The 22,525-nt window shown below is 39.0% G+C and overlaps 2 protein-coding genes across 5 annotated transcripts in view; one reads left to right on the top strand and one right to left on the bottom strand.

Moving 5' to 3' along the window:
• Positions 1-6,779: 6,779 nt before the first annotated feature.
• On the bottom strand, positions 6,780-20,647 carry LOC111253249 (RNA-binding protein 25-like). Of its 2 annotated transcripts, none has more exons than XM_022812389.2 (19): positions 20,458-20,647; positions 19,038-19,165; positions 18,647-18,754; positions 18,040-18,155; positions 17,708-17,809; positions 17,257-17,389; positions 16,815-16,943; positions 16,285-16,380; positions 13,584-13,670; positions 13,282-13,445; positions 11,994-12,126; positions 11,574-11,699; positions 11,270-11,388; positions 10,653-10,930; positions 10,178-10,272; positions 9,919-9,972; positions 9,574-9,736; positions 9,014-9,179; positions 6,780-7,075 (listed from the first exon to the last, which is right to left on the bottom strand). In XM_022812389.2, exons 1-19 carry the CDS (start codon positions 20,519-20,521, stop codon positions 7,024-7,026), a joined length of 2,313 nt encoding a protein of 770 aa, XP_022668124.1. In that variant the 5' UTR covers positions 20,522-20,647; the 3' UTR covers positions 6,780-7,023. The 2 variants fall into 2 exon arrangements, with proteins under 2 accessions (XP_022668124.1, XP_022668125.1); XM_022812390.2 differs by having other exon boundaries at positions 20,422-20,619.
• Positions 20,648-20,865: 218 nt separating this feature from the next.
• mRpL20 (mitochondrial ribosomal protein L20) overlaps positions 20,866-22,525 on the top strand; it is a 28,828-nt gene continuing 27,168 nt past the window's right edge. For all 3 annotated transcript variants that reach the window (XR_015329881.1, XR_015329880.1, XM_022810525.2), the window contains exons 1-2: positions 20,866-21,020; positions 21,834-21,966. Coding sequence is in view for 1 of the 3 variants with exons in the window: in XM_022810525.2 (XP_022666260.1) it covers position 21,020; positions 21,834-21,966 (134 nt within the window). In the remaining 2 variants the exon portion in view is untranslated. The remainder of the gene's footprint in view (positions 21,021-21,833; positions 21,967-22,525) is intronic.

Raw genomic sequence — 22,525 nt, 5'->3', positions numbered from 1 at the left:
GAGGCGGTACCGATCAAATTAGAGGCACCTTGAAGGTGTCGTGTGCGCGCGGTAGGTCTTAAACGACTTCACTAAGAACACAGCAACAGTAACAACAACGGCGGCGACAATGCTGATAACAGTAGATAATAGTAGACGTGGCAACAAATCGATTGTTTCATCCGATAAACTTAATATAATTCCTTTATCTTTGAATTAGACACTTAAGGAATTCGATCAGTATCTAACATGTTTTAATTTTGTCGCCTGTATTCTGAAGTTCCTTCCCTTTGGTTCGGTACGTCACATGAAATGTAGTGTATCCTATATTTCATAAAACGGTGGATCCTCGATGTGAAAAGGGGGGTAATTTTTTCCTTTAAGGCAAACGCCTGCCGTAAAAGCCGAAGTGCTTTAACAGTGCATAGGCGGACATAGGGCTAAATAAAACATGTTATTTTCACACTGCCGTATTATTATGGTTATTATCACTACAATATAAATGAACGTCAGCACTTTGCACCTTGAAATGTTCCAGGTTTTATTTGAATGGTTAGATATTGTCATCAACACAATTTTGACTTTATGGAGTAAGTTATGAACAAGTTGGGCTATGTTAAACGTATTCAGTCTTGGCATAAAATATGCATGGCTCATACTGCTCTATTTTACCGGGAGATAGTATAATAGAATAGTGACGTCTGTTTATCGAAGGCTTGCGCGTCGTATGTGTTACTACAACGCAGACGGAGTTTTTACACACTGAATAAGGATTTCGTTCGTATCTTATTATATTGTATTAATTAATATTGTAATAAATAGTGTGTACGTATTTCTGCAAACACGTAATGTAAGAACAGAAGCCCGTTGTTGTTCATTTACTAAGTTCCACTAATAAGAAACCACGCAGAATTACATTACCCTTCATAGTTGCACTTCGTAATTTGCAGAAAAGTAGAAAAGGGTCCAAAAAGAAAAGGGAGACCGCCAATTTGTCTTTTATGCAATCGTTTTCGAGTCGCAATCGTTTCCTGATTTTACCTCTCAAACTTTTAGACAAAACGATCATTTTCGAAACGTTTTATCTGCCTACCACACAGCTAACGCCCACTTAGAGAAACGCATGCGTCTACGTAATTCGGATATAGTATAACACAAATAGTATTGAGATAAGATTGTAATAATATAACCTTCTAATATAGCATTATATACGCATGCTGAAGTACTCCTGCCCCGTCGATTTCGTACAAAACAAAACGGAAATCGTTGTCGTCTTTGCTACATCCCTGTTTTTCAAGCATATCTAAAAGTAGGCTTCACAGGCTAGCGATACATATTGAGAATAGCCTGCGGACCGGCTCTAGCTCGGTTCCGAAATGGTCAGAACGTTTTTCAGATTTGACGTAACCACGAAACGCGCTAGTAGTTTGCGACAAGACGATTCTGCGTTCGTGTTTACATACGTGCGCGATGCTCTGCTCTGATCGCTGTGGATAGCGCGATCTACGGCTCTATCGTTGTTGAAACTCCATTCCCTCGCCGGCAAATAGCAACTTGTCCTTCCTCTGTTCATTGCGGCTGTCGCTGTGAACAACGAGCACTTCATGAATGCACCGAAGCTACAGCTGCTACAGTATCGATGCCATCCGCTCTGCTCGCGTTGTTCGTGATTCGTACGGGAGGTCTGTTTCGTAGTCGGGTCAAGATCTTCAATATCTCGCCGACGCCTTCGTCGTCGACTACAACAAATGGCGCGCGACGCGAAATTTCGGGAGGGCACTGTCAGCCAAGCAGACTTGTACATGCACGCTCGCACACGCAAGCGTCAAATGCACACAGGCAAGCTCGCTCTAACATTCATTACCAAACAGACGTCAAACCGCTGCTACCGCCAATATTGTTGATGCCGCAAAAGCCGTCGTTTTTTTTTGTAAAGAACTATAACACGCAAAAAAGATTGACGAATTTTTCTTTAAGTTCGCTATGTCTATTGCCTCTTGCGAGGTCTCTCCGTAATACCTGATACATGTTCATATGTGCACAACGCGTCTCATTTCGTCGACTTGCTCTGATTAATTCGATCGCGTAGAGAAGCTGTGATAAGAGGTGTGAGAATGAGGGAGGAAATGCTGGTAACTAGGACTTTACTGCTCTTGGAATTATTTTTAATAGAACTACAAAGTTGTGCACGGGGCTCGATCTGTCTCGTTATTTTTGTAGAAACCAAAGGCTATAACTTGCTTCTTCTTTGGAACTGTGAGCCTAATTGATTTATTTATGGTATTTTGAAATTTTATTATTAGATTCTGTTACAGATATACTAAATCTATGAATGCGTTTGTGCTTTAGGAGATAAAACATTTAGCCTTTTAGTCTAAGACAGATGGTTATTAATACAAAAAGAGGAACCCAAAAGCGATTTAGCGTTGTTTTAAGTTTGAACTGTTGTTAAGCCTTATTCTTATCCGAGTTAGATGGCTTCGTTGTAGCTTGCGCTCTGTCTTCATGACCACAACGAATATCCACATTTAACAGACATTCTCGAGACTGTTATATAGGCTAATAATTAGAGATCCTATTACTGTAATAACCGAAACATAAAGATTTGACCAAACGATCTATTGAGAGACGTCCCATCCTATTAATCGCGTCAATTTTCACCACACTAGAACCAAGCTTTGATCTACCTGTCATAGGCCTTTTTAGGTATCTCAAAAGCTTTTTGACGCCAGGTTTAAAATGTCGTCTCGCTTCCCTCAGTCATCTTACGCAAGACTCAGCTACAATAGATCGAGTAATATGCTTGCTACTAGCGTGCTTTGGCGGCGTTAACACTTGCCGACATGGACTGAACTGAACTCCTTGGGCAGGTTTTCAATTCGAGAACACGGCTACACCGTACGTACGCATACATACACAACCGCAGTCGATTCGACGCCAGTGTGTACGGATCTAGTGAAAATGACTGCAGCGAAGAGTACGCTATGATCCGCCATGTGATCGATCTCAGCCAACGCTTGGCTGCTGGCGGTGACGATTTTGAGACGACGCAAGGTAAGCGCGAAAAAAAAAGAGAAATCTACTAAAGGCGCATTGGCCACGCCACAAACTCAGTCGTAATATGCCTTTGTTGGTTTCTGACAACAATCTGTCTATTCTAAGCGTTGAGGTCAGGTTCGTGGATTGTCGTTGTTGATAAGTTCAAGCAGCCGTATTAGTCAGCGCGACAACGGTGAACGGAGCACCATAGAAGATCAAGGCTTGAAGTTGAAATGAAAACTTATGAAGGTGTAGGAAGACATGATGAAACACATCGGCGGCGGCAGTAGATTAGACGGTCGCCTAGTGTTCCAAAAATGTGCACGCCGAAAAAATCCGGTGAAGAAGCGAGGCAGGCGGATGGCAGATCAGAACAAGGAAAGGTTCGAGAACTGTGTGAGATCAAAGGACACTTTGAATGTAGGCCGATTGCTGGCCTTAATACATACTTTTACGGCTGCTTTTGATTAACTTCGCATCATTCGTCGGGGATATTAAAGAAATGCGAACCATTCGGATGAGCCTTTCAACACCGCGAACGTAGAGCCAGATTCGGTGGATGTTCGCAGCGGTATTTTAGCCATCCTTAGACCTTGTCTTTTATGGACCTATTGATCCTTCAGATATTATTGCGATTGACTTTATAGCAACATTCTTTACAGGTATATGTACTAAAAAACGTTGAAATAAATTGTTCATTTATTAATGCTAGCAACAAGCAAAATACCACACCAAAGGAAACGTCGAAAATATGGACGCCCTTCAAGTGCACTGGCTAGGTCATTTTCAGGTGGACAACAGGAAATATGAACTGTGGATGTGAACGAAAGAAATTGAATAGTCCACTATAGTTGAAAGTTCTAATTTCAAGTACGTTTATATATGAGAAGGGCTACATGAAGCCGACGACGGTTCAGCGACTGAATACATCGATGATTAAAGCGATCTGGGGGATGAGTAGAACCTAGTGTGCACAGTCATACAACTAATGGCTCAATTTTCAACTAATAATAAAAGCTATACAAAACCAAGCTTAAACTTTCATACACGAACGAACTGTTTCGTGTTTATTACAATTGTAATTGAACTCTGTGGTTCAATGTACAACAGTAATGTATCTAGACCCATGTAGCTGATACAAAAAAGCCAAACATGTCTGTGTAATGTGACTTTCAGTTGAAAATTGACTACAGGAAATGAAAGAGGTAAAGGGAGGGAGAAGATGACGTTCACAAGTTATGATAACGTCATCAATTAAAGTAATAAATTATTAACTGTCTTATTATTACAGCGAGCGTTATTTACAAATTATATAATAAATATGAACGTTGGAAAAACCGAAGATAAATCCTACCACGTCTAATGATTATGCCGATATGATTCAGCCGTGGCTTTTGTCAGCAATAAGTGGGGGTAGCGGGTGAGGTAACTCTAGACTCCTAGTTTCGTCACCTCTTCGACGAGAGGTGCGGCCGTTCAATCATCTCACTGCCAGCATCACTACGACTGGCGGCAGTAGCGACAGCGGCAATCCCTCTATTTCGAACAGCTACGACGGACAGCGATGAGCTTTAACCATGGATACAACAACACGAACGACAAAGATCCCTCGAACAACTACTGCTATTACTAGCGTAACTTCGGCGATGACGACACCTCTATAATCTTTTTCTTTTTTGGTCCTTTTTTCTCTGTCTTTTCTAGTAGTTCGTCTTCGTTGTCGTCTATCCGCCATTTACTTCGCTTCCCTGTGGCTAAGACAGGCAGCGGCGCAGGCACCAACGTGATCGGTTCGAAAGTCACCACTCATCGATGTCCATACGTCAATGGTATTGGTGTTGCTCTGATGAGTATGAAAGCTTCTGGCTTTCAGTTAAGCGCTGCCTCATCCTACTCTTTTGGTTATTTCGAATAGGTGAACCGACTTGTTGTTGTTGTTTAGCGGTGGTCTGCCTACAGATATTGACTTCAGAAACACGAACACCGCGCGTCATGCGGAACGGCCAACGTCGATTTGATATTCACTTCAATGACAGCAACAGCAGGTGAAGTAGCGGCGACATGATGGTGGTGATGCGTCAAATCATCCCTCATTTTCTCACCTCAACTGCGTTAACTGCATCAGCCGCGGTCATCGCAGCTACGACAAATTGAAATCACGCCATAAAGCGTCATCGGTGCTGCTGAAGATAGCGCAAATGCTGATCAAGAGTTAACGGTGAAAAATGAAGATTGTGACTATGTCGATGACGACGCATGATGCTGATGGAAAGTGGCGGTTAAGCCCAAAAAAGGTGGTTAATTCGTTAGCTTAGTGGAGAAACAGGAAGGACAAAAGGAATAAGCTAGTCAATTCACTTCCATACTTTTTTAGGAAACCATGAAAGAGGCGTGAAGTACGAAGGATTGAAGACAATTCGCCTGGCTATAGTCGTTATGTTAAAGTATGTTAAAATAGATATAACTTACTTGAGGTCCGAGTTGATTAGTGGATGTTGAAATGAATAAGAGCAGTATACCTTTTTGTAGTATGCTGCTGTGATTTAATTGGGACAATTGATTTTTAGCCAAAAGGTATACCTCATCTGCGACGCTTAGGTGCATATTTGACAAGGTTCCTATTATACTAACTGAATAAAATAATCTATTAGTATCGTATGACAAACAGAAGTCGCCTTTTAAATGACGTTGGCTTCAACTTGCTTATTCTTCTGATTTAGGTCCATTGGGCTTTCCATATCTTCAAAAGAATCGAGAAGCCATAGATAAACCAAATGTCGTAACGTGGGTAATACGTATATGGCTATCTAGAGGCTGCCAGAGACATAGGAAGAGTGCGTAAACATAAAGGAGAGTAGCTCTAGCACATTAAAAAGTAATCCTAGCCCAACTAGTTTATAGATTATTTAGTTTCAAAGATTTGCTTGCAACAGCCTTGTTCAAACTAATTAAGTATAAGAAAAAATACATAGAAAGGCATAGCCCAAGCTAGTGTTATTTGAGAAGTCTACCGTTTGCACTCATGTAAGTCCAGAATGTTTGTTAAACCCCTAGGTGCGTAATAACTAGGCAAGCACTGACGTTGGCATGTGGCATTTGGCGATGTAGATAATTAAAGAGAAAGGCTTATCTTGTAGTTGGTAATTGAATAAGCAGGTATCATACCTTTTAATTAGCTCTACGATATTTAGGTGATATTAAATCATTAAAATATGTTAAACTTCTCAATACGATGGCGTTTGGCTATGTTTGAATCAATCCTACAACGTAGTGCACCAATGATAGGGGATACAATTTAATGACAATATTGTCGATTTTTTTGGCTAACGTTCCTTGGTTGTTACCCATCATATTGAGAAAGTTTTCTCAAGTCTGATGCCATCTCTCTATAGCGGTCCATCAAAAAGTGCCAATCAAAGGACTTAAAACTTAAATTCAGATGATAATTTTACTGAAAGCTTTGATCAGCAAGAGTTAGTAGATTCGAAATAATTTCCAGACCACCCTAGATAAAAATAGCCTCCCCCGTTCCCGATAACTATGACAGAAAAGGCATTAGTCACTTGTGTGCTTAAACACAACTTCAGCATTAACAGCTTAGACATGCCAGGTCCTTTCGACACTGTTTTTCGTCTGAAGCTTACAAATGACTTTACTTTCTTTGATTTAAATAGACTCTACCTGAGAGTGAATACTTCAACGTTATAATTTTTTAAACAACTTTTCGAATCACTCGCCTTATGGAGCACTAACGACACGGATTTGTTTCCAAGTGAGCTGGCAACTATTAGACGACGATCGTCAATAGATGCTTCGATTTCTTTATTTACACTCTACGTCATAAAGAAGATCCTTATCATTATCGCAATCGAATACGGGATGATAATACTATACATTAGGCATATAAAAATACAGTTCGGCCACTTTCTTCTATGTATGTGTGTATATGTTTGTGTATGTAGATCATGTAGACTGTAATAAACCGATGCGCCGCAAAACAATCGCTCAATTGGTCGATGTTGACGCCGCTAACATGTTGTGTCCGCTGTCAGTATTCCTGAAAAAGAAAAATATTGTGTACTGTAAACAATACGATATTCGCACATTTGTAGATCATACTTATACGATGCTGGTAAGTTTGGTAAGTATTTCAATTAGTGTTTGTTATTTGGTTCCTATTTTTTTCAATAAGGCACTGATTAATACTATAGCGTTCTCCTATCATATTCACCCGAGTGAATGATATGATGTTTGCTAAACTGACCTGGTCAGGTTTAAAAAAAAAGCCCTGTCCTGTTAAAATGGGCGCATGATGATAAATGCTAAATAACATTAAATTGAATGGACACCAGCGTAGTAGACGATGCCTACGCCGTTTCCATAATTCTAACTGATAGCTTAATAGACATCATGCATTATTCTACAACTCGAAAAACTGTTTCGTAAGAAGTACTTCCCAGTCCTCCTGAAGAGTACATTATATTCACTTATTCGCGACAGTGTTTATAGTGGTAGGCGTAAATCTCAAAAACAGACGTGATTTAACTAGTCCTGAACTCCAAATCCAGTGTTTTGCCCTGTTTGCCTCGGTAAAACAGAAAGCCAATAATATTTTGTAGCTGTGTTTAGAACCGTCTATGCCATGGTGTGCTGATCTGGCTTGCAGCATACAGGTTACGACTGTTGCGTCGCATACGAATCACATCAATCGAGTACTCAATAAAGCTGTACGCCATTAATTTACTATTATGCAGATCTTTCGTACGTAAAGACACCGTTTTGGAATCGACTATCTGTATAACCACTGACTACGAAAAAAGCAAAATCTGATGGCAGAAGTCTTCTCTAAGTGAAATTTGAATGCCGAGCTCTCTAAAACACAGCGTTTAGTTACGCTAGGTTACGTGTTACGATAGGTCATCGTGAATATGATAAATATTTTCACCATTGAGATATAGGCATAATATTATACAAGCGTTTTCTGAAACCACATGGAAAATACTGAGGATAAAGTAGAACTTTCCAGCACAATACTTCTTTTGTCTAATTCTTATTTGACATTCTTTAAAAACCTGCGCATGTTATATTGACGCAGCCGCTATGGGTAACGTACTGTAATTGAAAATCACCTTTCAGAACAAAAGCATTGATCTTTACACGTAACACTTCTGGTTAGAATGTCAGTTATTGGCCCATTAGGCAAACGCTATCGAATACGTATACATTTATTTCGAAGGTCAGTGTTCTGGCATACCCAGATCAAATACATTTTATCGGATAGATTGGAGATCTGAAGCAGTTCTGAGAAATAGGTTAGATTTAAGGACAATAATTTCACCCAAAATGGCTGTACATTTGAATACTATTATCTATTGGTACTACTCACAATATTATTTATAGGTGTTAATCCCTAAAGAGCACAAATATTTACTACCAAAAAATCAGAGGAAGAGGTCTGTTCCGCTAATTCGTATAGCGGATTTAGCGGATTTAGCGGATATAGAATTAACTGGTACATACATAGATTTTACTACAAACAGTCAGTCTTCTAAAGAAACTATTCCGTATATCATTTCATTTCCAAATTTTACCTATTTTGCAAAAATTTATTGTAGACTTTGCAAAAAGTCGATATTATTTTATCCGCTAGGTCACACACTTCGGGTTGGTCGCGCGTCTCCCTAATTAGACCTTTGTACCTTTTTTAGCAGCACCATTTTGAGCCACCGGAGCGGTCGTGAAATCACTGGCCAGTTCACAAATACATATCCTACTGTACTAAAAATAATGAAGTCCAGCTGAAAATTTGTTTATTTAATGATACATACCATCGCTTTATCAGTAAGCATTTTGGCAACGCATCGGGTAGCATGTATATATATGATAATATAATCACAATAACAGATCTTATTGTCATAAATTCACATTTGCTTCCCCAGCGTTAACCATCAGCGAATGCTGGCTGGAGCTAAGGAATCTTCCGACTGAAACTCACAGTTGCATTTTTTTCGCTTCAACTTCGTATATTAGAAGACGCCACATTTTGACTACAAAGTTTTCTGCTTCATCATCCAATACGACAGATACGTCTCCTAGCAGACTAGCTGCGTCTGCGCCGGCCATAATCTTCGAGCAGATAAAGTCGACTAACGTTGCTTCCTCTGTAAAACGCCAAATGTTCGCACGCGATGTTAGAGTCATTTCAACGAGACTGCGTAGATCGCATGTTCATAAGCATTCGAAACTTGTAGCAATCGTACTAATCCCATTCAAGAGATCGAGTCACTTTGCCATAAAATATCAATATTGTTAGTCATTGCTGACAATTGGCGCTAGGTGTAAAAAACTGAATGTGGATACACTCAGTATCAGTATAAATGTAAAAGCAAGACAAATACGTTTGGTTGGAAATTGTGCTAAACTAGACTATAATTATTACTATAATTACAATTTTCATGGGAGACAATGAGGTCCAGATTTAAGTTGAACGATTTTGGGTGTGGTATAATAATGAAATTATATAACTCTGCGTGCAACAATTTTTGATAATCTCACCGTCTCCAATATACTCGATGACTTTTTTATTAACCCAGGGACGCACTCGCTTCACCATAAGAGCTTCGTCAACGAGTGAGCGGTCTAAAGCATAAGCAAACAACTCATCTCGATTTGAAGGAATTTTCTCTACAAGGAATTTCATATGGCGACGCTTATCCTCCTATACAGCAGAAAAGGACAAAATTAAAACATATCAGCACAACTTAAACGAAAATATAGCTTCGAGCTTCAATTTATACCTAATCGTCTCACATTCTTTATTTGTAAAGTTTTTGGTATTCAGGATGGATCAACTTGTTAGACAGCAAATCAGTATTGCTCTAATGAATTGTAAATTAATACCTTGCTTCGTTCCTTGGCCTCTTTTTGCTCTCTAGCCAGACGCTCGTCTTCCTTCTGCGGCGTTGAATGTTAATCCGTCGGACAACCGTCATCCCAGATGACGGCCATGAAAGTAGACGCATAAGTAAAATAACTATAATGAAACGATCTAGCCAACAAGCTTGAAAATATATAAAAGCTAAAAGTTCACATTAAGTGATAGGGCAGTTTTTTTGCTATTTGTTGTTTTAAATATGCTCGTAAGATACAACACAGATACCTGTAGAGGGTCCTGAGAGTTCAGATTCGAGTTCTTGCTGAACTTTCTGCTAACAGCTGGGCTATTATCCCCGTCGACAACGTCTTCACCGGTACCTGGATCGTGATCACGATCAGTTGAAAAAATACAGCGTAGAATTTAAGCACACAACTTAATTCAAGCATTTTTCGATTCGTCGCCTGCAATTTAGCTAGCAATTTAATTTGAATATCTAATTATAGTTGCATACATGCTAAAGTTTTCAGAACACTGCGTACGATATTCCCTGTTTTTGCCATTAAGCAGAAAATTCCACAACCATTAGTTCTATGCTTTCTATCTGTAAGTTGGCCGTAAGAACGTAAGTGCTTACCAGAACTTCCTGAAAGCCTTTTAAAATGCTTCCTGTCCATGCGTTGGTTGAATCTATATATATATATATATATATATGTTCATTTAATTATTTTAGAAATAATTAAAAAGCAGTGATACACACCATGAGCTGACGTATCATCCATTCCTCTGCTGGTGTCGTCCTGAAGCTGGACAACGTCGCTAGTCATCTTTCCAATAGGATGATCAGCACTATCACTAATTACGATCACATTAGTGGAGTTATTTTGTTGCTGATGTTGTTGCTGCCGCCGAAGAGCCTCACGCTCGGGATCGGGATGTCCCTCTTCGGCTAACCTTCGCTTCAATTCGTCTAACTCCTCACGTTCACGCTGTCGATCCCGCTGATCCCATTCTGCTTCGCGCGCACGTTCGCGCACCCTGATATAATGCATGATAGATACTATTATTATGTACCATACGTATAAGCTGTCATCATCACTTTAAGCCATGCCAGAACTGGCATAAATTTAGTCGGCGTGTGAAAACAGCTGTTTCGTAATGAAGCCTTTGTTCACACATTTTGTAAAATAATTTCTAACAAACGTACGAATTACATTGTGTGTACAATTCTGGAAAGTCGGAAGGAAAAGAACTGTTTGCTGAAGAAGCATAGAAGAAACGCTTTCTACTTCAGCAAACGTAGCTTTGACGAAATAGAGCTTATTTGTGGTCGACTCAGTTGTTCTATCTATATAAAACAAAGATAGCCACAAAAACCTTCGTTGTAGTGAGGAACCAGAATAGAATTTCACATCGTCTCGTTCGTCGTCATAATCTTCAAAGAACTCGCGCAGCCTCTTTGCCTCACGCTGCTCTTCAGCGATACGTTCCTCTTCCTGCCAAATCAAATAATCAATCGATTTGAGTTTATGATGTTTCTCGATTTAAAAATCATCGATAATATTCCTTAAAAGACCAACTTTAAATTCGAGCAGAACAATAACAGCACACATAAATGATACATTTGCTGTTGTTGCTGGTGCATCTTTTATTACAAATAAAACTTTTGTTGCGTTCATACTTTTTCTCGGTCCTTCGCATACTCTTTTGCCCGGCGCTTCTCTCGCGCTTCCCAATTTTTAAGGTGTTCCTGATAATTGGCCTCCTTCTCACGTAAGCGTTTTTCGTGACGACGACGCTCGTAAACCTACAAACCGCAGCAGAATCGTAACGGGATTCTGGTTAGTAGCCGAATTGCACAATATGACATTCAATTTAAATATTCATGTTCACTTCAACTAATAAATAGATAATCGCCTACTATGTAGTACCGCGTAATTTTCGCTATTATTATAGCAAATTCTTAAAACTATTAGCTTGGATAGAAATTATTAATATTAAATTGTGAATAGAAGAAATTGATATTGGTGTAAGAATGAAAGAGGTTATGCAATTGTTCTTATCTATGTGCACTTTAAACAAGAGAAAACCAAAAACTCGCCTCTTCATCATCAGTGTCATCGTTGGCTCCGCTAGTTGCGTTGTTTTTCTTCTCCTCTCGTCGCTTCTCCCGTTCCATTCGAGCGATTTCACGTTCCCGCTCTTTCGCCTTTTCGCGCAATTCTTTTTGGTACCTGTGACAAATGAACAACGCAATTTGGGTTTAATCTTTCTTTAAAAATTTCCAAATTTCAATACTAGTGTGTATAACCACCTTACACGTCTTCGCCTGCGGCGCGGTGCTCCCAATGTGAAGTTCTTTCGATGAAAGACGCAAGTGCGAGCGCGTTGTATTCGTGTTCTTATGGTGTGATGGTAACACCAGGGTCACTTAAGATCATCAAGTAATAGGTAAACTGGCTCAATTTGTTGGCTTGTCGCTAAGCGACCTTTTCGACATCTTCCGTCAGTCGTTAAATGCAATATATCCCGATGAAATTAATGACAGTTGTCGTGTATGTGTCACGGCGGGAGACCACTTGTACCTATGATTGAAAGTCACCTCAGTTATATTGCATGTATTACAAACACCAAGTCCGCCGCAGTAGAACGAATGGGAAACCTTTTAATTTAAAACAAGAAGCGATTATTCAAAAATGAAGGAAGAAGCCCTTATTCAGAAATTTGCAGCAGATTTCTATAAAAACATCACTGATTCCATGAAACAATTTTGGATTATATTAAAAAAGTGACGGCTCGAAGAGCATGTCCGAGGCACTATGCCACCCGCAGCTGGTTTTAAACCGTGACCTGCAACCCTCTGATGAGAAAAGGTGACTCGAGCAACTTTCTGAACAAAAGTAGGATACTGAATAACATTTTCGTAACTAAAAAGTAGCTCAACATATTAAACCTCCCACTTCTTCCAACTGTAACCACAGAAAAAATTCCAATCGTATTTTAAGTTGAAAGACTCTTCGATACTGCGGGGCTCAGAAAGAGAATTCTCAATATAGTCTGAAGCCACTTTTAAAGCTCTAATTGAAAAAAATTAGATCATTAACACATTTATGATATGTGAACAGCTCATTTACCCGCTGCACTAGTAGTAGGCTGGAGGAACTGGGCTCATTTGAACGACAGCTTTAGAAAACTCTGAAGGGATTGCACAGGGCGCACTGCTATCAGTTACGAGCTGGTCAATATATTTATATTCTCATTGTGGTAGAACATACCCTTGTTACTACGATAATAATCATCGCTACTATTATTTAAAAAATAGAAAAACAGCCTTAATGACCTCTTCCAGCCTGAAACGAGAACAGTTTAAGCAATTAATCTCTACATACCTTTCATCGGGGTCTTCGACCGGCGTCCGTTGAGCTTTCCGTTCTCTGTCGCGATCTCGTTCCCGGTCGCGCTCCCTTTCCCGTTCACGTTCACCTGACCGGCGTCGTTCCCTTTCACGGTTACTGTCTGGACTCCGACGCGGTGATCGAGCACTTCGTGGACTCTGCAGCGAAAAATTACACATCCAGGGCAGACGCGGATAACACGTGTGTTAGAAATCGAACAAACTGCAACACAAGCGTCCAAAGCGGACAGAAAATCCTGAACCTGCTAATAGACCATAGTAATAAAGATTTCTCACCCGGCTTCGTCGACGTGGGGACCGCTTACTACTGCTGCGCGTCTTTTCATCTCGACGTGTGCTATTCGGTGCTGGCTCTTCCTTGTTCTGAAATGTTATTGATAACTGCGTTATTAATCTGAACGCAGTATATTATATCACAACAGAACTGTCGTAACCCAATCTGATTAGCTAATTACGTCGAGACTATGGGGGAAACCTCATGTGGCCAATAAACAGAGCATCAGATTTTTGTGACCGCTGCGCCAATGCGTGCTATAATTTCAATTTTTTTTTTCTGTGATATGCGTTAAAACGACCAGCTTGGTCAAAAAATAGAACTTGGATAAAGCTCGTAAGCGAAACCTCACAAAGTTCGCTGGTAATTCAATATACACTATCGCTAACAGATACTTAGCATAAGTCTCCTATAACAGCAAAAAGCAATGATATCCTACGAAACAATCAATCTGACTGACCGACCGATATGTCATAACATTTAACAAATATTAATATCAATAATGAGATTTTTCATTATTTCCCGCAGAAGCTGCAAAATGATTTCGAATATAAACAAAGCCGACAGCGGGAAGTTAGAATTCAAGCAGAAAAGCATTCCAAATATATACTAAATCAAGTACACTGTCAGACATGCGAAGTCATACCTCATGTGCAACTATTAAAAATACGGGGTGATGAGAAATAAGCATACACTACTCAACGTCTTGCGAGAAATTTGATACTGCTATGCAAAAAACACTCCTACCAAAAAAAACATGCAATAGGAATGTGGGGAGATGGTTTAGAACACAATCAAGGAGATCAAACACATTTCTGTAAAACTTGTTGATGGTTTTCACCGCCGCCGCTATCACCACCACCACCGTTACGGAGAGTATATGCCGAAAGCTAAACAAAGATGGGGGGCGAATTTAGATCGCCGCCGCCGAATCCGCCTCTGGTTCCCGTTTCGCCACATTTGAACACACTACCAGCACCATCAGCACACAAACCCCACAACTTCGAACCTGCAGATGCTTTTCCAGATTACTTGACATCGGTTCGCTGAGCATCGACGGTTTTTCGAGCAAGATTTCCATCTTAGATTTCGTTTCTGACCGGGATGCTAATACTGACTCACGCTTGCTTTTCGGATGTGGTTGGTATAGTTGTTGCCTCATAATGTTCGAGGATCCAGGTGCAGGTTCAGGTGAAAGCTCCGGTAGACCACGAAGTTCAGCGATAACGGGAAATGCAATTCGATCACGAAAAAGGCCAATAGATTGGATCGAGATGCTCGCAGGTGGTACGGTTCCGCTAGTACGGGCAACCCGGCGGCGCACACGTTGGGCAAATGATTCTAATACCCAAATGGTTGTATCATCATATTGTGCTCATGTGTTTTAGACCAAATACTTATATGTACCCATTAGAGATAACCGTCGACGTAACTACTTCATATTGCTGTAACAGACCTGTTGATGAAGTTTTGTGACATGATATATGAAATGTCTTCAACAAAATTATCAATTAAAATTACTCCGCCACAACAAGTGACTTCACTGCAAGTTGCGAAGGAAATGTTTGTTCCATAAATAAGCATGGTTTTGTTTCAGTCTCTTAAACACTACATTTTTTGTTCTTCTTTTTTAATTTCACATTAGTAAAATGAAAAGCCTAATATACTGATCTGCTAATAATCTAATATACTAAACTAATCATTGTAATGGGCTTTATGCAAATTATAACACACTGAAGGTCTAACTTTTGTGGGTCACGTCCATTAGTACAAGAAGTTATATGCAAGAGCATATGAATTTTTACGAAGAATAAATCACTGGGCCTAAGCATAATAAATAAGTCATCAAATGCATTTCTCCAGGTAAAAAGCATATAAATACAAGAAACCTAACTAAATAGATAGAGCAGCTGTAATAGGTAGACAACGGCGGATAAATAATGGCTATTATAAACTAAATTACATTTTAGGCCATTTGTAGCGTCTATAGAGAAGGGACGCAAGCGAAAGAGCGAGAAGGAAATAAACAGAAGTTAGCGAATAGATATAAGCCGTGCCTCAGTACAAGTCGTCCTTGATTACACACAAAACACACGCCGTTGATCAAACCCTCTTCCTTGCTGTATTCATTCATATCCATTCCCATAAGCACATCATCTACTCACCCCATGAACATATCGGCAGGTCAACATCAGGACTAATCGGCTATTCGCGGTGAACAATAATCAAAACAACATCGCGAGAGACAAAGATAATAATGACAAAACGGAAATTGACAATCGTCATTCGGCGACAATATTAATGAAGCCGCTTAGCATGAAAGTATACTGTTGTGGTTTTCCAAATTGAAGAAATTCACGCAAATCGTGTAAAAACAGATTCACAAATCTCTCTATACCACGCAGAATTGTGTAGCACGGTGTTGTATTAGTATAATGAACACAAAAATTTACAGTCTACCAGTACAATTGTATCACAGGTCAAATGCTTAGATCAACTTATTGCTTGCAAATTAGTATTATTTATGATGATGCGTACATTCTTAGGGCATTGTGGACTTTGCATATAAACACAATGGTGCACAATAGCGCGGTATATATTCGATTATACATTGCATTTATTTATTTATCATATTTACTTATGAGCAAAAACGAAATGCCAAAGTGTGCACTTGGTCTAACTTTCTAATCATTATCTACTTACCATGTGAGTATCGCGGAATTTGTCGATTTCACGAGTGATGAGACTCTTTTTATCCTCATCCAACTTTTTCATGTGCTCCATTGCATCCAATAATACCTGAGGAATAGAGAAAGAAGGAAAATTATCGGTACTGCATGCTGCACTATGTAAGGCGTAAAAAGACTATTTTACGTGAAAAATTATTTTAAGAATTGAAAGCCTCAAGTACATTACAAGGAATGTAGCGAATATAATGACCAGCATTTAAGAATATTCGCATCATTTGTGTGGTTCATATTGCTTTTTCATATTTCTATGATCCGGTTTGTCTTTTTGAGGTTATTATACCGCAATTATTATACCGCAGAAGATGGAGTGTGAAAATTAAAACAGAGTTCCTAATCTCTTTTTCCAAATATTTTGTATAAGTAAAAAGAAAATTAGCACATACTAAAGCAACCTCAAAATACGTTTTTAAAAAACATTAGATGAGTCTCAAACCGCGTTATATTGTTATGGCCAGTGCAACAGTTTGCAGTGTAAATTGGTACCTTTTCATGAGCCTTCCGACGTTCCTTGCTAGCTTCGCTCTCCTTCGACTCCTTGTCACGTGTGCTCTTTAGTTCCGAGGCGTGCACCCGCATCAGCTGCTGAATTTGCTCCATAACTTCCCGATCAGTCTGCATTTTTACAGCACGTTCGTACAACTTGTCATGTTAACAAATGCCTTTATGTATGTTGCTTCATACCTAGAACAGATAGCTGACATAGAGGAGCTGAATGCTCAACAGTACTCGCTGGTACGAACTCTTTACACACCAGATACACGACATGTTAGAGTAACGAAATCATGTATAATTAGTTTTACATTCTTAGAATTGAAATGTTATAAAAATGTTAACACTTAGCGTCATTTAGAGAAAAAAAAAACTGCGGAAGAGGAAGCTGTAAATCTAGCTTTAAAAGCCCTTATAGCAAATTTGCGTTTTTAACCTGTTTGCAAAAGTCGTCATAATCTTGCCGTTGCTCGCGCTGTTCGGCCTCATGCTTTGCCAGCATGTCCTTCGTTTTCGTTTCAGCTTTGACCAGTAGCTGCTTATCACCGATCTCTAAGCCATTCAGCAACCTGCAACTCATTGACAGCCGACACATCACACAGATGTAAGTGCATGTATTACAAGAACAAAAATAACCAGTTAACAAACTAGGTTCAACTTAGTGTGTAAATTTTCTTTTTGACTATTAACAATATCACTAGGTATCGGTTAGAGAGGTGAAATTACTGAAAAAAAAAAATAGGAGTTTAGATAGAAAAAGAGATCTGTTTGTCCAAGTATTGCTCTTTCAATTCACATTAAATACATTATGGCTGCTTTTGTAGAGCAGCGTAATCATTGTATTTTTTTGGTACATCAAACACATTTGCCCTCCTAAGAACCCTAACCTGATTGCTCGAATAGCAGCGTCAGGTTCCGCGTAATCACAAAATCCAAAAGCTTGAAGAATGTTATTTGCTCCATGTGCGCGTTTCCAATTGGCGATGAACCTGAAGACGATATGACGGAGAACCATAAGAATATTAAAATCCCAGGTTAGAAAATAAATAGTGTTTCTTGTACGCATAATTATAAAGTCCAACTGATTAAAAACATCTAGATGCTTGGTGTGCCGATAGATACTATTGTCTTCCATAGTGTATATAGACGGCATACTATATAGTGAAACCGCTTCGCTAAAATTTTCTTGAGATTATTAAAAATTGGCCCATTTACTTACCCGCACTTGGCCAAAACGGCGCGAACTAGCCCGTCAGTTGCACGTTCCGTTATATTGCCTACAAAAACGGTGATCGTTTGGTTTTTATCATCGGCTGGCTGTTGCCCGGACGATGACTGTAATATTTAAAAGTATGCTCTCATTAGTGTCGGGTCATTATTCGAGCCAACACAAATTCGCCATTGAAAACTGTGCACAATTCTTAACAATAACTATGCAACGGTTATATGTAGGATTTGTAATAGTAAATGATACGCTATAAGTGGTACATTTACGTGTCACAAGGCACAGCGCGTAATAAAGATAACCGACCACGAAAATATTTCGTTACAAAATAATTGAATGATTCGAAGTGAATATAGAATAGGTCTATTTTAGAAGAAAACTTAACACTGTGTTAACATTGATTGTATTAAAGAGATGCTAACGATGATTGGTTAGGTTGGGTACATATCCATGACAAGGCTAGACTTCCTCTGTGTTCACTTACGATGAAAGCCACATCATTAACTAATTTCCTACCAACATGTAGAATTCCTCTTAAAAATTGCAAAGCGATTGATATGAAATATAAATATAAAAGATATGCGTTAGAATTAAATTTCACCTTTGATGAGTTTTTAGGGAATTGAGGTCGAGGAGGTCTTCGTTCTGGAGGGTGAGGAGGCATCGGTGGCATACCCATAGGATTGGGGACTCCAACTACAGGAACCACCTAACCGTACGCATAAAACCGAGGAAAGAACATCACACCGATATTACTAACGTTTGGGACCCTTAAGTAATTCACTGTTACCAGAAATAGAAGTTTCAAAAATTTTTAGTAACCACTACCCTAAACTCAAGGCGCACTTCTAGCCTTAGCAAACTTAGACAGATTTTTCGTCGTCATAATTCTTCCACATAAATATACATCCACGAGGTTTTGGACAAGAATCATACCTATGCGATAGGTAAAAATACAGTTATGTAATGACCAACGCTAAGATTCAAATTACCCCTGGTGGCATAACTTGAAGACCTAGAACAGGCCGCGGCATGAATCCTGGCGCGCTCAGAAGGGGCAAACCCCCTATAGGCGTTCCACGTGGACCTGGAAAAGCCATAGCCAGATAGCGAATAGAGACTGGAACCAGACGTAACACAAAAACAATTAAAGACCCGTTTTTAGATGTTTATAATCCACCCAAATTTAATTAACAAATTAGCGAATTAGCTTAGTTACTTTGACTATAAGAAACGCATTAACATAGTCAACCTATAATCTAAGCCCATAATTAAACTAAGTTAGTATTAAGAATTACAAATTAAATATATTCAGGTCAATACCTCTAGAACATAAACGTAAATAAACAGAAAAAGATAGTATCGATGTCAAGCTATTAACGTTCTTAACCTCACAAACAGAAATGCGTTTTCAGATACGCTTCTTCCATTTTATTTTTAACGAATTTGTAATCAGAAGCATCTCAAAAAGTACTTTTGTAAAATCAAACTATTACAAATAAACAAATACTTGTTTCTTTGTTTAGTGCTTTGTGCCAACCCAAGCCGTCACATTAAAGTGAGTGGCTTTTGTTAAGCAACCGCAAATTATATATAGATTGTTATCTCAATTTGGGTGGTCAGAAAACAGAACTATTTTACTGAATAAAAGATCTTACACAAACGTTATTGTTCACCGCAATAGGGATTTTTTTTGAAATAGTACACTTTTTGAAAACAATAAATTAAGAATAAAGAACCTTTCAAAACCGATAATACAAGCATCTAGTACCGCCAACATCCGTTGGAACCATCAGAATCGATTTCCAGCGCGTTATGCACTAGTTGTTTATAATTAGTTGATTGACATTAAAAAAACACCCGCCTAATGTGCTTTTGTGGGGGTTACTAAGCCAATATGTAATCTATACGGAACCGACTAATGTGAATGGTATGAATGTATCACTAAAAAAGTAAAAGACAACTGTCATGTGTTTATCTCTAGTTTGACGCTACCCAGGAAATACCAGGAATTGCTTAGGCGTCCCGCCTAAAACTGTACATCGCGGAGGTATTCCCTGGAGAGAACAGGATGAAAACCAATTAGCACTTGTGTTTGAATGATTGGCATGTGGAGGTTTGAGACACTAAATACCCAATAAGAAACGATGAAAAAAGTTGAGCGCACATTTAGATAAAAAGAAACTAATGACTATAACATAGCAATGATGCACTTGAAATCAATTGGAAGCGTCTCTGAAAATTGTATTCAAAAAAGTTTGTGGCCTCGCATTACTTCATAGCCTAATACATAACAACATCGAATCGCAAAAGCATTTCAAGATTTCAAATCAGTTGAAATCTGGGGCTTATATGGGCGTACGTTATAATACGTACTTGCTATGTGCTGAAATTACAAGGAGTCAAACTCACTCAAACGCGTCCTAATTCTAACAACATCCAATAGTGCACAGTTTGTTTTCAATTTACATTTCATACATAGAATGGAAATCGCTCGACACGCCACAGAATTAATCACAGGGTACAGAACCGAATCAGGTAACGTATGGCTTCACCGGAGCCCACAGACACAATTGCCGACGTTCCAAACCAAGCATAAACATTTCGTTCTAAACAAAAGACCCTCTCTTGCGCTAATGCAATGTCCCACGAATGGTTTGCTGACTAAAACAACGAAGCAGACAGTGAGCAAATCTTTATCGCGCGCTTTTTTGAAACAGGGCATTAAAATTAATGAACATGTTTTTCATCAATCTACTTGTCCAGTGCTAACTATTCATTCTTCGGGTCTGAAAAGAGATTAGGAGAAATATAAAAGCTAAATAAATTAAAACGTAAGTTTCTAGATATTATTTTTTTTTCGAAGCTCGGGTATCCATTACGTTAGTCCCTTTATTTTATTTACGAGCTGAGTTTGTTGAGTGCCGATGTGCGGGAGTGAAGTGCGCGAACGCGCTTCGGAGGAACCAACAAAAGTAAGAGTTTGTCTATTTTATTGCACTTATATCTAGTAACCAGCGATACAAGGATCAAGCGATGATAAAAAACAGGAAAGACGCTTAATCATTTGCTGATAAATTATCCCTACTCCAGAAAAGTTATTGAAACAAACATTCATTTGGACCTTCAGATGTCTGATGACTAATCAACGATTAATCCCACTCTCTTGATCAGAGGAAATATTGTCTGAGATATTCTGATAATATATATATATATATGAAGAAATAAACACCTGAAATCTGTAGTTGGGTTAGTTAGGTTAACCAGTTCAAAATGTGTTGCTACTTGCAGTAGAAAATCCAGCAAAAACGTTGTATTAAGTGGTAAAGTTATCTAAGTTGTGCTTGCACAGAAAGCACTCGATTGGGCGACCTGGTCTGGGCAGCTAATCCACAACTTACGTCACCATAATGACAATGAGTATGCAACCATCGCTGGTTCAAATATCAGCGTCAAAAGGATTACTACGGAATTTTGTTACCGTACCGTTTCATAAGTCGGTTGAAAAAAAATCTGTTTACCTTCAGCAAGCTAATAATTGGTAAAAAGAGACCGAAAAATCAGAATATATTGTGAGCCTTTTACTGCATGATCTTCACAGTAATACCAAACAATTTATATCTAGAGTGATTCAGTATACAGAGAGCAAAAGTTCAGAATCATCATACAAAAATGCGAAATAGGAAATGCTTAAAACGCGTGAGTTTTATCATTTTCCCTCAACGTTTACTAGTAATTATGAACTACGTAACAATCACATATAGCATCGCTGTTATCTTTTCTTGCAGTGGTCAATCTTACGGCAACACTATTTCGGTTGGTTAAACATCCGGCCAACAAATACTGGAAACGGAACAGAGTTTTTCAATATTGCGGGCACTTCTACGGGCGCCGCAGGAACGTCTATAGCGTCGCCATCAGGTTAGTGTCAACTTCTTATAGATTTATTCGAAAGAAGGTTCGAGTCTATCTTTGTTGAGGCGTTCCGTTAATCTCTTCACAATCTTTCAACGGTAGTATTAACTTTTTTAGGTATTTATCTATTTGATGACGAAGTAATTAACGTATCCCAAAAAGTCATTGATCCATTAGGTGGCGTGATTAATATATCATTGCCGTAAGCTGTTCTTTTATTGTTTACAGTAATTATTTCTCAAGCCCATCCTATCACAAATCCATATCACTTGCAATACCATGAATAACTCACTCTGTGGTAAATACGTTTCGTCAGCCTCGTTCTGGATTACACAACTTAACGGTAGGAATTGAGTCGCGCTTGAGGACTGAACAGGGCTCTTGGGAGCTGAAAAGTTTGTAAAGAATGTTACACGCGCAGCGCCAACTTACGGCTTACCTTCAGCAGAACTATTTGTTTTCGCTTTTCATTTCTCAGATTTTTTTTTATCGAAATATCATTTATGGCGTCGGAACTCATAAGGTGTTTTAGGTTAACAGCGAGATTTTGCAGATGCTATTATTC

Source organism: Varroa destructor, unplaced genomic scaffold (assembly GCF_002443255.2).
Source record: "Varroa destructor unplaced genomic scaffold, Vdes_3.0 BEIS01000006.1, whole genome shotgun sequence".
NCBI lineage: Eukaryota > Metazoa > Arthropoda > Arachnida > Mesostigmata > Varroidae > Varroa > Varroa destructor.
Note: the sequence above shows the minus strand (reverse complement) of the source record. Positions and strands in the feature narration are given on the sequence as shown.

Bases quoted from the DNA above. Each gene is read 5' to 3' on its own strand.
- LOC111253249 (XM_022812389.2), bottom strand. From the start codon at position 20,521: ATGAAATGTAAATTGAAAACAAACTGTGCACTATTGGATGTTGTTAGA. The intron at 18,755-19,037 runs GTAATTTGAATC...GCGTACGGTTAG, and splicing joins TTCAAGTTATGCCACCAGGG to GTGGTTCCTGTAGTTGGAGT. The intron at 13,671-16,284 runs GTAAGTAGATAA...ATAACATTTCAG, and splicing joins AATTCCGCGATACTCACATG to AACAAGGAAGAGCCAGCACC.